The sequence below is a fragment of the Emydura macquarii genome, unplaced genomic scaffold, assembly GCF_026122565.2.
Source record: "Emydura macquarii macquarii isolate MOO-44397 ecotype Brisbane River unplaced genomic scaffold, CSIRO-AGI_Emac_v2 contig_1045, whole genome shotgun sequence".
Lineage (NCBI taxonomy): Eukaryota > Metazoa > Chordata > Testudines > Chelidae > Emydura > Emydura macquarii.
In genome coordinates this window covers 10,626,115-10,642,825 of record NW_027131182.1, presented here as the reverse complement: position 1 = coordinate 10,642,825, position 16,711 = coordinate 10,626,115, and the positions used below count along the sequence as shown (strand labels likewise).

Genomic DNA, 16,711 nt, shown 5'->3' with positions numbered 1-16,711 from the left:
ACAACAGTGGGAATTCTGCCCAAGTAAGGACAGAGGCTCTGAGTCAGCAAAGCAGTTAAGCATGTGCTTAAGTGCTTTGCTGAACTGAGGCCAGACTGGGTAAATGTTGCAAGATTCACCATATCGTGTTTGTGCATCTATGATCTATTATTTTCTTGGTGGTAACCCAATTTTCCTCCATCTCATCTACTTATAGAATTTTTTTTTATAAATTTACATTGAAAAAATAAAGAATTACATTCAAATTATCTCCGCCTGCAAAAGCAAAACCCTTCATTATGCTTCTAAAGCACTGCAAAATACTCTCAAAGGGGTAATGCGGCAGCCCAAACTACATTAATCATTTGGAAATGTCGCCCTGGATCTAAGTAGCAGGCTATTGAACTGAAAGGCATAAATGTTAGTTTTTGATATTGTTATCATAAGAGATATATACAATAATGAATGTCAGGACTAAAAAGGGCCCCACATCAGTGCACAACCTAAAGCTCCATGCTCTTTGGGCCAGATTTATACAAGAAAACAGTTCCTTAATGAACTTTAATCCTATTAACAGAATTGTCAGATTAGGTTTGTCATTGAAAAGATGTTTTCATCCATGAGAGGCGTGATTTGTTGACAACTTTTGCCTCTCCACAGTAGTCAGCGTATCACCTATGTCCAAAGTGAAATTTGCCTTTAGTGTATGTTTTTAACACACTGAATTGACTTCATCTTAATTGATTTTTCACCCAACACTGAAGTTAGTCTCGCCAGCTCTCACTCATATGCATGTTTCTTACCCACACACATGGTCTCACTGAAGTATCAAGTTTGTAGGATTAGGCCTTAAAAAGAAAGTGAAAATAGAAGGTACTTCATGAGTTGCATTTAAAGAGCTCATCTTTTGGGGAAAATTCCTGTTAGCCTTAGGTTATGACCTCCAAAATTATGTACTAGTAGTGTCATTTGAAACATCATCACTATGGGACTGTTTGGCTAATCTGAGCAGCTGATATAAATATGCAGCTAATTAGAGATATTTTGTTACTAGCCAAGGTGATTCCAAAATCAACCATAAAATATCAATAAGAACATAAGAATGGACATACTGGGTCAGACCAACAGTCCACCTAGCCCAGTACCTTGTCTTCTAACAATGGCCAATGCTAGGTGCTTCAGAGGGAATGAACAGAACAGGTCATCATCAAGTGATCTGTTACCCATTCCCAGCTTCTGGCAAACAAATTCTAGGGACACTTCAGAGCATGGTTTTGCATCCCTCCCCATCCTGGCTAATAGCCATTGATGGACCTATCCTCCATGAACTTATCTAGTTCTTTTTTTAACCCTGTTATAGTTTTGGCCTTCACAATATCCTCTGGCAAAGAGTTCCACAAGTTAACTGTGCGTTGTGTGAAGAAATACTTCCTTTTGTTCGTTTTAAATGTGCTGCCTATTAATTTCATGTGGTGACCCTTAGTTCTTGTGTTATGAGAAGGAGTAAATAACATTTCCTTATTTACTTTCTCCACACCAGTTGTGACTTTATAGACCTCTATCTTATCCCCCTTTAGTCATCTATTTTCCAAGCTGAAAAGTCCCAGTCTTATTAACCTTTCCTCATATGGAAGCTTTTCCATTCCCCTAATCATTTTAGTTGCCCTTTTCCAATTCCAATATATTTTTTTGAGATGGGATCGACCAGATCTGCACGTAGTATTCAAGATGTGGGTGCACCGTGGATTTATATAGAGGCAATACAGTGTTTTCTGTCTTATTATCTATCCCTTTCCTAATGATTCTCCACATTGTTAGTTTTTTTAAACTGCTGCTGCACATTGAGCAAATGTTTTCAGAGAACTCTCCACAATGATTCCAAGATTTTTTTCTTGAGTGATAACAGCTAATTTGGACCCCGTCATTTTATATGTATAGTTGGGATTATGTTGTCCAATGTGCATTACTTTGCATTTAGCAACATTGAATTTAATTTGCCATTTTGTTACTCAGTCACCCAGTTTTGTGAGATCCCTTTGTAACTCTTCACAGTCTGCTTTGGACTTAGCTATCTTGATAGTTTTGTATCATCTGCAAATTTTGCCACCTCACTACTTACCCTTTTTTCCTTTCATTTATGAATATGTTGCACAGTATTGGTTCCAGTACAGATCCCCAAGGGACACCACTATTTACCTCTCTCCATTCTGAAAATTGATTATTTACTCCTAACCTTTGTGTTCTATTTTTTTACTGATCCAGGAAAGGACCTTTCCTCTTATCCCATGACAGCTTACTTTGCTTAAGAGCCTTTAGTGAGGGACCTTTCAAAAGCTTCCTGAAAATCTAAGTACATTATATCCACTGGATCATCCTTGTCCACATGCTTTTTGACCCCCTCAAAGAATTCTAGTAGATTGGTGAGGTATGATTTCCTTTTACAAAAAACATATTGACTCTTTCCAAACAAAACATATTCATCTATGTTTCTGATAATTCTGTTCTTTAATATAGTTTCAACTAATTTGTCTGGTACTGAAGTTAGGGTTACTGGCCTGTAATTGCCAGGATCACCTCTGGAACCTTTTTTAAAAATTGGCTCACATTAGCTTATCCTCCAGTCATCTGATACAGAAGCTGATTTAAATGATAGCTTACATACCACAGTTAGTAGTCCAGCAATTTCATATTTGAGTTCCTTCAGAACTCTTGGGTGGATACCATCTGGTCCTGGTGATTTATTACTGATTAATGTATCTATTTGTTCCAAATCTTCCCCTAATGACACCTCAATCTGGGACAGTTTCCTCAGATTTGTTACCTAAAAAGAATGGTTCAGGTTTGGGAATCTCCCTCACATCCTCTGCCATGAAGACCAATGCAAATAATTTAGTTAGTTTCTCTGCAATGGCCTTATCTTCCTTGAGTGCTCCTTTAGCATTTCGTTCACCCAGTAGCACCACTGGTTGTTTAGCCAGCTTTCTGCATCTGATGTACTTTTTTTTTTTTTTTTTTTAATTCCTGTTAATTTTTGCGTCTTTGGCTAGTTCCTTAAATTCTTTTTTTGGCCTTCCTAATTATATTTTTACACCACTTGCCAGAGTTTATGTTCCTTTCTATTTTCCTCAATAGGATTTAACTTCTACTTTTTAAAGGATGTCTTTTTGCCTCTAACTGCTTATTTTACTTTGTTTAGCTACGGTAACACTTTTTTGGTCCTCTGACTATGTTTTTTAATTTGGGGTATACTTTTATATTGAGCTTCTATTATGGTGTCTTTTAAAAGTTTCCATGCAGCTTGCAAGGATTTCACTTTTGGCACTGTCTTTTTTAATTTCTGTTTAACTAACTTCCTCATTTTGGTATAGTTCCCCTTTCTGAAATTAAATGCTACCAATGTGGGCTGCTTTGGCATCTCCTCCCCCCCAGGGATGTTAAAGTTTATTATGTCATTGTCACTATTACCAAGAAGTTCAGCTGTATTCGCCTCTTGGACCAGATCCTGTGCTTCATTTAGGACTAAATCAAGAATTGCCTCTCCTCTTGTGGGTTCCAGGACTAACTGTTCCAAGAAGCAGACATTTAAGGTGTCAAGAAACTTTATCTCTGCATCTCATCCTGAGGTGACATGTACTCAGTCAATATGGGGATAGTTAAAAACTCCCATTATTGGGTTTTTTATTTTTATTTTATAGCCTCTAATCTCATTTCAGTCACCATCACCATCCTGATCAGGTGGTTGGTAGTATATCTCTATTGCTATAGTTTTATTATTCAAACTGGAATTACTATCCATAGAGATTCTATGGTACAGTTTGGTTCATTTAAGATTTTTACTTCATTTGACTCTGTGCTTTCTTTCATATATAGGGCCACTCCCCCTACCAGTATATCCTATTTTGTCCTTCTGATATATTTTGTACCCTAGTATTACTATGTCCCGTTGATTATTCTCATTCCATCAAGTTCCTGTGATACCTATTATATCAATATCCTCGTTAAATATGAGGCACTCAAGTTCATAATAAGAAATTATTTTAAAGATGATCAACAAAGAAAACAAAATTAGGCCTATTATTGTTTCTTTATGACTCTATGAATGACTGAAGAACTGTGAGGACTATGTTATTAGAGAAAGCATGCAACGTGAAACCTTGATAACGTGTGCGGGGAAGTGATTCTTATTTGGACTGTTTAAAACATTGTTGTCTGATACTTATGTAACTCAATGACTGAATAAGAGTTTGAAGAAAGGCTCTTTTGGTAAAGATTCTATAGCTTCCCACTTCAATTAAAGGATGGGAAAGTTCCAGATGTATATGTCTGGCTCCTCTAAGAAAGACTTTCAGCAACACAAAGAGGATTGGACTTGGCATTCCTAATATTTATAAGGTAAAAGAACAAAATTTAAGCATTTACTGTGATGAGATCCCAGTCCTGATTGGGGAGTTCTGGATGCTAAGATATAAATATTTAATAATAATGATACACTTTGGGACTGCATATGCAGAGTGGCCAAAAACATGGAGAAGATTGCTCCTCTTTGCAGAGGAAAAGAAACCATAAGGGGACTAATCAATAGTCAGTAAAGCATTCTCTGTGAGACCTGGGAAGAGCACAGCTGTCTGCCTTCAACATTACATTTGGGGGAGCTAATTCTCACTACCTTACTTCAGTTTTATGCTGATGTAATAGTGGAATAACAGTTGATTCAGTATCTTGACTGGTAACCTTTGTTACACCTGGAGAGAGGTTGCTGTGTGCTGCCTACTAGCACTTGTCTAGAAAAATGGATTGAAAATTCAAAAACATTGGTGAAACTAAAGTTGTAATTTTAAATTATATCAGTTCTTCTTCTAAATATATTTTTGCATGCGACCTATCCCTGAATTTGACATCTAAGCAGCACCTGAGATATCCTCTCTCAATGTTGTGTTCCAGTATTTTATTTATAGCTATTAGTTAGGCAAAGATGGTATTACATTATTATTTTTTCATTAAGGCGGAACCAGGGATAGAATCCAGCACTGCCGAGTCCTGCGCTAGATCAAGAGCTATCCATATTTCTGCTTCTGTTGGACTTCTGTATCAGATAGGATTTGTTTTCTTTGTTTGCTTGTTTGCTTTTTTAAATGTAGGCCTAGACTATATTTTTCTTACACCGGTGTAAATCAAACTAACACTATTATTTTTTGTGTCATAGTAGTGTCTAGTGGCCCTGAGATCCCATTGTACTGGGCTGTACTGTGCAAGCCCTGAAGAGTTTCCAGTCTAAATCGGTGGTTATCAACCTATTTACCATTGTGGGCTGCATATGCATATTCATATGCACGTACAGCCCAGAATGTGTTATGTGCACTGCATCCAATACTACCTATATGGCTCTGAGGATGTTATATGGGCCGCAGCTGGGTGCTGATTGGGCTGCAGGTTGAGAACCACTGGAGATGAGGCAAAGTGGAAAAAGATAATGGCAATGAGACAACCTGCCCAAAATTAGTGGCCAAGTTGGAAATAGAGCCCGAGTATCCTGAGTCCCAATCCAGTGCCTTATTCATTGGCATCTCTAGCACTACGAAAGGCAAAAGGCTTCATGAAGTCTGGATTTACACTGTTGTAACTGGGATCAAAATCTGGTTTATAGTTATCATCATCATTCCCCTCTCATCCATCAGTGCAAGGTGAACCCTGTCCCTTTACTTCCTTCCAGCTAATCTCCCCCCAAAAAAACAAGAGGACACTTTTTTTCTCTTAGCAGTCAGTCTCTCTCCACTTCGTAATAAAAATCAGAATGTGCCCTATTCTACATCTCTCCCCAGGAGTATAATATACGCTCCTAAAAGTCAGCTGTTTTGTTTTGTTTTTGTTTTTGTTTTTTTTGTCTTGGACAATGCTGCTTCTTAGCTCCCACTTGTGTTGTGCTCTTCAATGTCCAATAATAAGATCATGGGGCCAAATTTGAGTATGAAGTGTCTCTCAGCCATTGCCATTCTGAAGGGAAATCTATCCAGAGGTCATTAAGCATTGTCCATATAACGTGCTTTATAAAATGATGCACTTCCATTCTTTTTTTTTTTTTTTTTTTTTAAAAGGGTTTCAAAAAGGAAGACAGCCTCCTCTTACAATGCATCAGGAACAAAAGAAACATGCCATTAATTGTATGCAGCCTCAGAACCCCTGAATACCTTTTGGGGGTTTTTGGAACCAGGATATCATTAAGACGCAGTTTAATGAAGCGCATTATTCTGAAATTGAGCGATTTGTTACATGTTACACAGCATGATACATAATCTCCTTCTGCCTCATAGATATTGTCTAAGCACAAAGAGAAACTTTCCTAAACAGGAGAATTTGGAACACTGAGTTTTCAGAGAAGTGTCTATACAAAACATATACTGGATTCAAACATATACTGGATTCCCTTACAGGGCCAAATCCTTTCCCCACAGGCCCTGACTTAGTAAACAGATGTAGCTCCACTGTAGAAAAAGAGGAGTAAAATTTGGGGGTCCCATGCGGGCTCCACACACCAGTTGTGCACCATCGAGCTCTGCATGGTGGGGGGGTGAGGTCTTCCTTCCTTGCATAGGTGTTCGTGGGGAGAAGGGCGTAGTGGATCCATAGTTCTGCCAGGCACTTCCCCACAGAAGGGGGAGTGCACTGTTCACAGAATACCTGCAATCCTGAGACTACAGCAGTGCCATAGTGCCTCGGGGTGCAGGATTGCTTCCCCTCAATGCATCATGGTAATCCCAGCACACAGCCAGGGCCCTAGTGCAGTCAGAGTTTGCATGCAACTTTCATGATAGGTTCAGCCTCACTCTGATTGGAACTGCCATCTGCCCAGCGCAAAGCACTGAAACAATTCTGAACTCTGTTCAGTTTCACCGTACCCAAGTATTGCTGTACATTAGGCACAGGCAAATGAAATGACAAAATGATAAATCTCAGTGTAATCTGTTGCTTAATGATATTGAGGAGCTAGTTTGGCTCCCCGCTGGATTAGTCTGTGATCTTTCATCCCTTTGGCTTTGATTTTAAATAGAGTTGATCAGACTGAATGGTTAGACTAGATGATTGCTAATTACACTGATGTATAAGGTCCATAATCAGGGCTCTGGCTTACAGCAGATGCTGCTTTAAAGGAACTAAGCTAAGGCAAAATGGTGGCTAATATATTCTCAGAAGTGCAAGTCCTCAAGCAAGTGTTGAAAAGTACTTGCACAGTCATAGAGAAAGTAGTGTGCGATTCAGCAGTAGACCATAGGCCTTCAAGTAACACTATGCTTTCCTCAATGAAAATATTTGTGTCTGTGCTAGATTTAAATCTTGTTTTCATTGCTGAAGAAAGGCTATCCATTTTAGGATTTTATACTGGCATCTATTCTTACAGTCTGAGTGCCTTCCATGTAAAATCATTAACAATAGTTGGTGGCAGGGATTGGTGGGTTTTGTATAAATGTATTACAAAGAATTTTTTTTCAGCAGCCTCTGAAATAAATTCTTTATTAAGGCCAGGACTTTCAAAACAGGGTGCTAAAGTTAACCACCTAACTCTGTATGCAGGCACCTGAATTATAGGACTGATTTTTAAAAGTGTTGGACACCCAATAGCTCCCACTGGAAATTTTGGTCTGATTTTCTGATAAAACAAATCCCTTCCCATTTCCGTTAGGCTAATGAAAATCAGTAGAATCCAGATATCTAAACTAAATTTCCATTAAGCAATCAAAGTAGGAAAATTGGAACTGGAACTCTGAGAAGCTGCCTTGGAAGGAAGGAATATATGAGGCTTATATTCTTCTTAGTTTGCCATTGTTAGTCTGTTCCATACTGGAATGCTTAACAAGCTTAATAGGCGCTGGGCCAAATGCAGATGTGGTGTAAGCAGTTGCAATTCCACTGACTTCAGTAGAATTGTACTTGTTTACATCACATCTGAATTTGGTCCACTATAGTCAGAGATTGGTTGAATTAAAACAATTGCCTCCTGGATCCAGACTTCAAACACTTCAACAGCCCAGGATCTTCAGTCCTGGGGTTTTGGTTCAACCCCATTGTTGACTATAGTCGAGGTAAGTAGAGTAAGTAGTGTATGCATCCATGCATGTACGGATTTAATGTACAGCAATTCATTATGTAGTAATATTAATATCTTTATTGCTACAGTTCTAAAGGTTGGAAAAATCTATGGCTGACTGGTTAACGTGAGTTTGTCTAATTTGTAGGGTAACTTTTGTTATCTGAAGTCTGCCCTCATCCATCTATACTACTGGTTGGGGGAACCTCATGAAGAGAAAGACCTTTTGTAGCAAAGGTTTACTTATTAATACATTTTTCACTCTATAAAGTATATTTATTTATTATACTATTGTTGCTGTCTGCCACAGATCAACTGGTAGCAAATCATATTCCTTTTATTTCTTGCAAGCAGCCATGAGATGGCATGTTGATTTTTATTTGCATCATATTTAACTCTGGTATTGCCTAGGCCATTTTAACTGCATATGAAAAAAAATCTGATTCAAGATAAACAAAGCTATCAAGTATATTGTCACACTGAAAACTGTAACAGTAAATAATTATTAAGCAGTTGGGTAAGCCAGTCTGACCTCCTTTGCTATAGAACCGAGACTGCACATCCCCTGCACATTATTTCATTAATTCTTACATTGATTCATTCATACAGTCATTCAGATACAGAACCCTCTTGCTCTCTGAAACACCACCTGCTGACAGCATTACTGCTTATTCAGATTGGGCCTTAGCCACTGTCATGCTTCATTTTGGAGCTATAATGAGACATTAATGCTTATCTTTGATGTGTGAACTGTGTCAAAATATCCTGCTCTTATGAACACTGGGTCCATCAGAATTCACCATAAAATTTGAACAAAATGGCCATTGTTTGAAAAATTGACATAGTCCCATTGGCAGGGCTTGTCAGCAGGCAAGCAGGAAACAAGCATGTGTAGCACTTGCTGCATTTCAATCTTTTTAATTGCTTAACTAGTTCCTTCCCTTGTCTCTCGCTTGCATTCTCAGACTCATGCCCAACTTCCATCCACTCTTTTATTGTCTAAGTCCTCCTATTACCCCACTTAACAACACTACAAAAATGCTGGGATTATGCACAATGCAGCCCCTCACTTTCAGCGTGTCACAGACAGATGCTGACTGGAGACCTACGTATAGTTTCTGATTTTGTTTTATATATTTGGTTTAAGGATGATGGAGAAGGATTTGTTCAGTTCTTCTGTTCTGTACAGCATCTAATACTACACTCATCGCTGTAATATCTGAGTGCCTTTTGTGAGGAGTCTTTGGTGGAAAAGGTTTCACTCTTAAGGCTTGTTTACCCACGGAGTTGTTCCTGATTAACTTTATATGTGAACATTCTTATTCCAGCACAAGAGTACCTGGTTCCTGTTTATCAAATCCATAAACTCCACATGTAGACAACCCCTAAAGTTCTTTATTGGCCACCCAATCCCCTTTAAAGTTAATTTATAAATGGTTGGGCCTTTCTGAAGTGAGCACTGACTGAATATTATTTATGCTAATACTCCTTCACGCCACTCTAGCAATGAGAAGTGGGTATAAAGGTAATCTGCTCCCATATTAAGACCCCTTACATTGCTAGAGAGAAGTAAAGGGGTCTTAGTGTAAAAGTGAACAGAGCCAAATTCCAAATCCTCCTAAACTAAATAACAAATGTTGCCTCCAGGTAGCACTACCTTCTTTTTAGGTTGCAAAATAGTTTCCATTCTATTGCACTGGTTATGTATGGTTCTGTCTTCCAAAGCTTTTGCCATTTGGGGTGAAATGATATATACCTTTATGGTGACTTTTTGTACAGTTTGAACAGAATCTCTGACCTATTTTTGGGTGAATAGAATATTTAAAAGAGCAACAAAAATGTTCCCATTTTCAATACATTCCAACCACATGGGAAGAAAAGGGATTTAAAAATACATTGTGGACCTAACAAGATATATGGATTGAACATCACCTCAATCACATGCTTGTGTGCTTATATACTTTCTCCCAGATCTCTTTTGTATTTTGGCTATTTAGATTGTAAACCTTGCAAGACCTGTCTTCTGACATATTTGTAACATACTTTTGGCTGCTATATAAATTATTGGTGGGAATTAGTTAGGGGTTATGTAGATGGCTGAGTCTTATAACAGACCTGTTTCTTCCATTGTATTTCAACAGAACAAAAAACCCTTGTCAAGTATGAGAGTTTGCCTGCTAAACCAGCATTTAATACAAAAGGTGGTGAATTAATGAAGCAGTTCAAATAAAACCAGGGACTGTTACCTGCAGTTATCTGAACCCAAAGCTATGGTAACTAATCTCTGTTTTCCTGGTAGTGTCAGGAAATAAATCAGGGGGAGACAGAGCACCTCCATCAGATAAATGATTGGTACACACAAGAGTGCTTCTACTCAAAAATCTTTGTCTTTATTGAGTACTGTGACCAAGCTGTGCCTAAGGTAGCCCTCTTGAAAATGCCAAGATCAGGGCAGGCTGCAAAAGGGGAGCAATTCTTCCAAACTGGTGGTAAACACTGAAGTTAGATTCCCCGACTAGTCACAAACAGTGTTTCTGATTCCCCACACTGGTTATCAAGAAGCTACAAGAAATACACAGCCCCTTTTATTGCATTTCAGTCTCTGGTCTGACTCCCAATCATCAATGAGGTCCAGTAAAGTGAGAAGTTGTTTAAAAAACTCTGTTCACTTTACCAAAATGTTCTCTTGATCCTGAAAGAAAATAATTGTTTGCTTGACCACAGTTACTCCATTTTAGTTGTTTTTAGTGTTCTGCTTTCTGTTGAAATCAGCCACCCCCTCCTCTTTTCTTTGTTTATGGTGCTTATCTCTGCCAAGGTCAGAGAGAGAGATTAACAGAAGAAATGAGGAGTCAGCCTTAAGTAATTTTCGCTTTCTCTTTAGTCTTGGGAAATAGACTAAACAATTTTGATAAATATGTTGAAATCTTCTGCCCTTATCTTTTATATTATGCATATGTTTATAGTTAGAAGATGTAGAAAGTGTAAAGCCAATAGCAATTATAATAATAATTTGAGTGTACCAATGAGCACTAAGAATTTATGCATATGTAATTTTATGTTTATGTTTATATAAATATGCAAAAAAGCATGCCTTCGAGGTCTCACACTGACCACTTGCTGGAAAATGTCCGACCTCTACAGAAATAAAACTTAAAAACTGCCCAAATACCTGCTTAAATCTCTTTTTTATCTGGTGCAGGGTAAACGAACCTCATTTAAAATATTTTTCCAACAATTTCCAAAGCATTAGCCACATTACAAGATCAATATTGGTTTGGATCTTACCTAAAATACCACGCTGCCAGCCAATCCTTTAGTAACTAAAACTAAAGGTTCATTGTAAAAGAAAAAGAAACAAAATGAGGAAGATTAAATTATCAAAGCAATTATATACATACAAATGACTTCAAAGTCCATATATATCAGATTCTTAGCAGAACAGTGGAATTTGCTTGTACAGTTCCTCTGGATTACATCCAGTACTTGAATGGGTCTCAGTCCTTTGTTTCACAGCTTCATATATAGGGGAGTTGATCCAGAGGTAGGAAGCAGGAATGAAAACAAGATGGAGATGGTGAAGCAGCCTTTTATAGTTTCTGCCATGCAGTCTGTTTCAAACACAAGCCCACATGTGCATAGAAAAGCAAGCACTTGGAGTTCCCTGTTCATAGGCATGTGTCTACATGTCCTGATGACTTATCATAGGTGTATTCCCTGGCTTCCATCCCTGGGTTCATTGCATAGCTGATGGCCCTTGATTGGCGTTCAATCAGTCTGAACAGTACTGAGGCTGATCAGTTGCGGGTGTTACCCAGTTAGCACAGCACAAGATTTTGGATACAGATATATCACACACATCCATAATTTACAATACTAAGATGATACATACACACAAACAATATTATCGTACTTAGCAAATTATAACCTTTCCAATGGTACCTCACATGGCCTCTTTCATATGAATTATTGTAATTTTGCAATATTGATATCAATATTATTCTAAATGGTCACTCCTGATCCAGACAGCATCACAAGTACAAAACACACACAAAAAATAGCAATAATCTTTAGAGCACCTCAGAGATAGTTACCCAAAGTCTGAGGTGGTGTTGCGTGACAGCAGCAGGTCTCCGGTGGCCAGTTTTCCTCCTAGCGGTTGGGGAAGTTGATGTCAGTGTCTCCTTGCTCATAGAAAATTCAAACTTCTCCAAAGTGCACACTCTTAATTCATCTTTTATAGGTAGACCAAAACAAAGCAGAACTTAGAGTAACTTCTATTAGGCTAACAATTTGCCTAGCAGCAGCAATAAAACCCCTCAAAACTTCTACTTATCAGCAAATCAACTTCCAGCTAAAAACTTACAAGCACAGGCACCCAGACCAAGGTCAGCTATCCTTGTTAGTAGTACTGCAGCTGTGCAGATATTTTTTATCTGTCTGCCTAAGCCAATGCCAAATTCTTCTTGACTACTTGGTGTTCTCGCTTCCAGCTTTCAGTGCCTGAGTACACAAGGTGGCTGTGGTTATGTCAAGTCCCTGTTATCCAGTTCTCTTGTAATAGGACCCTTAGCCTGGTATTATAAATAGAACACACTGTTTGACTCTAGGCACAATATATGCAATTTAGTAGCTCAGAGGCACACTTCTTTTAAAAATTGCTAATTATTTTACCTCTCTAACTTTGTCAAAATTGTGGTCTGGCAAACATATTCCCCATATTCTGACATAGTAGAAAAGTGACTATGGTAACCCCCAATATCGTTTACAGCTTGGAAAAAAAACAGATCAGAAAAAGTGACTTACTGAGTTTCTAATTTGGGGGATAGGGACCTGGCAGTCCAGCATAACATTACAATTTCCAAACTCTAAAGGGTAATCCCCATCCTCAGCGCAACCACTACCACCATTTCTTTGATTGGAGGGCCTTTCCAACAGGCCAAGAAAAATACAAAAAAAATGTCGGGCTTTCACTTGGGCTGCTCAAACTGACACATTAGCTTTGTTTTCAGGATCGAGCAGATATTCTGTAAGCATTCCAACAAAAAACAACAGCAAATCCTGGCATGCAAATTAAAGGGACCTGATCTTCAGAGGGCAGGTGCTAGCTGCTTTCTGAAAATCAGGCCTCTTTATGGTGTCTCAGACTCGGCACCCAAATTCACTTGTTGTGTATAAAAATCTTGACTGACGTGCCTATGGGTTTGCTTCAATTCCCGCCAAATCAATGGAATGACTCCCATTGATGTCAATGGGTGATCGATCAGGTTCTATATTAGCAAAGACAGAGCACTGTCCATAACGGAATGTACTATTTGTTTTTCTTTTTTTTTTTTTTTCTCCTCAGAGTGAAATGGATGAGAACCAGATACAGATGGCTGGAGATGATGTGGATTTGCCAGAAGACCTTCAGAAAATGGTGGCAGAAGATCAAGTAGAAGAAGAAGACAAGGAGTCTATCCTTGGACAATTACAGAACATTCAGAATATGGATATAGACACTATTAAAGAAAAAGCTCAAGCCACTTTCACTGAAATAAAGCAAGCAGCTGAACAGAAATGTTGTGTCATGTAAAAGAGAAACCTAGGCTTCCGAGTTTTTGTGAACCATGTGAATTTAATATTGTATCATGGGAGCTGCTGCACGGTGCAAGCACAACTGATGGAATGCCATATAGTTCCAAAGCAGTATGAGTACCTATGAGAGAGAGACTTTTAAACCTCCAGATTTTAATCAATGTAGGGGATATACCTGCTTAAATAGAACTAACCTAGAGCCGGTCAGTATTTTTTCAAACAAAAAGGTTTTACATGGAAAAATGGCATTTTCAAAAACATTTTTCAGGAAAAATTGTCAAATTTATTTTTTTGCAAAAAGTGTCGCCTTTTTTCCAAAAATGTTATTGAAAACATCAAAAAGCATATTAGAATGGCTTTCATTTTTTTAACCAGATATTGGGTTTTTGGTAAATGAAAAATTTCTATAACCACTTGGATATTGTTTTCTGGGGAAAAAAAAAAAATTTAAATGAAATTTGGGCCAGTTTCAAACACTGCAAAACAAAAATAATGTTGAAATTTTGACACATTTTGCAAAGCTAGATTTTCATTTTTTGACCAGCTCTACTCTAACCATAAACAAAAATCCTGAAATGTATAACAATGCATCTTAGGACAAATGCTTGATCGATTTAGGACTCACAGTAGATGCTGCACAATCACTCAGCTCTGACTGAATATAGTGATTTTGAGGCAAGTCAAAGATAGTGCTATAGCCAGGAATATGAATAATGCAAACTTCCTCAAATTACTTTAACTGCTCCTCAGTCATGAACTACAACACAAACCTGCTATTACAGTAGTGGGTCTCATCTGGACTGCTGTTTGTGCCAAATGGTGTGGGTTTGTGATGTTGACTGCCTATCAAGCATAGGCTAAATTGAGATCACCAAATTCTTTTAATTTAATACTTATTCTACAGATGAAAGATGCTATAGAAATGCAAAGTATTATTATCAGATCCCAGATCTCCAAAAGTGACAGGTAAGTATTTTTAATGCATGGTGTCACCTTATACTCTGCAATCACTTTCTTGTGCATCTTATACTATATACACATGTGGTGTGTTAGCAATGAATCTGACTGAAGTCTGGGATTTGCACAACTTGAATAGTAGCTTTACTTCTTTTTCTCCTGTAGATTTTTTTCTCCCAGTATTTCTCATGCTTTTCTGTAATTCTGTTAGTTATTAGCCACTCTAGAATATATTTTACTTCTCATGAAATGTGTATGTGCTTCCTATAAATCTCAGAACAAAGAAACAGTAAGATAAGGAAAGAAGCACCAGTTCAATTGTTAGGCACTTGGGTATTAATCTTTATTTATCTACAGTTTTTAAGGTATTTACAGTTGGTTAAATCCTAAATTCCTTACTCAAGACAAGATTCTGATCAGTGACACCAGTGTCAATTCTGAATAATTCCACTGACTTGCTTCTGATTGTCACTGCTGTGACAGCAGAATCTGGCTAAACCTGTAGGTTTTAGTCTTGACTCAAACAAAACTTTTGTTAATGTCAGCCAGAGATTTGCCTGAATAAAGCCTGAGTAAATGCTAAGAGCCTGATTTCTCCTTTCAATTACCCTGATTTAAAACAGGAGTGACCCTCTCATAAATAAATTCAGTCCTAAATAAGGATTTGGGGATTTGGTCCTGTAATCGGGTGACCATTAAAATATGATTAATCATCATTTGAATTGGTTTAGCCAGTTTCCAGCTGAGACAAGCTTGGCCCGGCCCCTCCTGGTTTAGTTAAAGAGAGACATAATTTTGGATCACTTGCTAGAACCTGCGGACTTAGATTAATTAGCTGGCCAGTTCTCTCCAGTGTCTGGCAGACATGAGGCATTTTTCCCTCTAAAATAGCCTATTGTAAGAGACATTAACTAGGGACTAGGAGATGACTCTTGTCCATAGCTACTGTAAAGCTTAGTCTTGTGGTTAAGGCAATGGACCGGGACTCAAAGAGATCTGGTTCAGCACCTGGCTCTGTCACAGACTTCCTGTGTGTCTTTGGGCAAATATTTAGTCTTTCTGTGCTGGAGTTCTCCCGCTGTAACTTAGGGATGATAACACTTCTCTATAGTGAGAATACACTCATTAATAGTCGTGAGGTGCTCAGTACTATGGTGATGAGGGCTGTGTAAGTGCTTGGGCAGATAGACCAGGAGTGAAATTGACAAGTATTCTATGATGTGTGTGCTTGGATTAACACTCTTTGAGAGGTTTATATGTCTCTCTCTCTGTCTCTCCTCCCCCATCCCTCAAGTAAAGAATTAATTTAGGATGAACAAATGCATTAATCCGTGGCCACTGTTTCATTGTGATCACACAGGCCAAACCTGGTCTCACTTATCTTCCTCGAAATGGCCAAAAGAAGCTTTCAAGTGGACTTTAGATATGAGATCCATTAGGAGTTCAACACCCCCTCACTCCAGGGCCTCTGGTTTTTAATTACTTTTTCCCAACAGCTTCCATCTTTAATATTGACTAGGGGGGTTATTTGCATTTAAAATTGGCCTCTGTGGGATCAGCTCCCTGAACCGCCTAAGTCAGTGGCTCTCAACCTTCCCAGACCACAGTACCCCTTTCAGGAGTGTGATTTGTCTTGCGCATCCCACAAGTTTCACCTAACTTAAAAACCACTTGCTTGCAAAATCAGACCTAAAAATACAAAAGTGTCACAGCACACAACTACTGAAAAATGTCTTATTTATTTTTATCATAGAATTATAAAATAAATCAATTGGAATATAAATATTGTACTTACATTTCAGTGCATAGTACATAGAGCAGGATAAACAAGTCAGTGTCTGTGTGAAATTTTAGTTTGTACTGACTTCACTAGTGCTTTTTATGTAGCTGTTGTAAAACTAGGCAACTAGATGAGTCGATGTACCCGCTGGAAGCATGTACCCCTGGTTGAGAACCACTGCCTTAGGGGAGGGAGTGCCTTGTATCATTCACTATCTACAATATGGTCATTTAAGGGGCTTTGTTGAGAGGCTTCAAAGGAATTCCTGTTTGACTGTCTTCAGAGAGAAGGTATGGTTGCTTTGACATAGGACCTTCAGAAGGGTGGGTATAGTGTGG

The 16,711-nt window shown here is 38.3% G+C and overlaps 1 protein-coding gene across 1 annotated transcript in view; it reads left to right on the top strand.

Annotated features, from left to right (window-relative positions):
- Window positions 1-13,634, top strand: part of CPLX4 (complexin 4) — a 34,050-nt gene extending 20,416 nt beyond the window's left edge. Inside the window, exon 3 of the mRNA XM_067545660.1 lies at window positions 13,407-13,634. Coding sequence (XP_067401761.1) covers window positions 13,407-13,634 — 228 coding nt within the window. The remainder of the gene's footprint in view (window positions 1-13,406) is intronic.
- The last annotated feature ends 3,077 nt before the right edge of the window (window positions 13,635-16,711 follow it).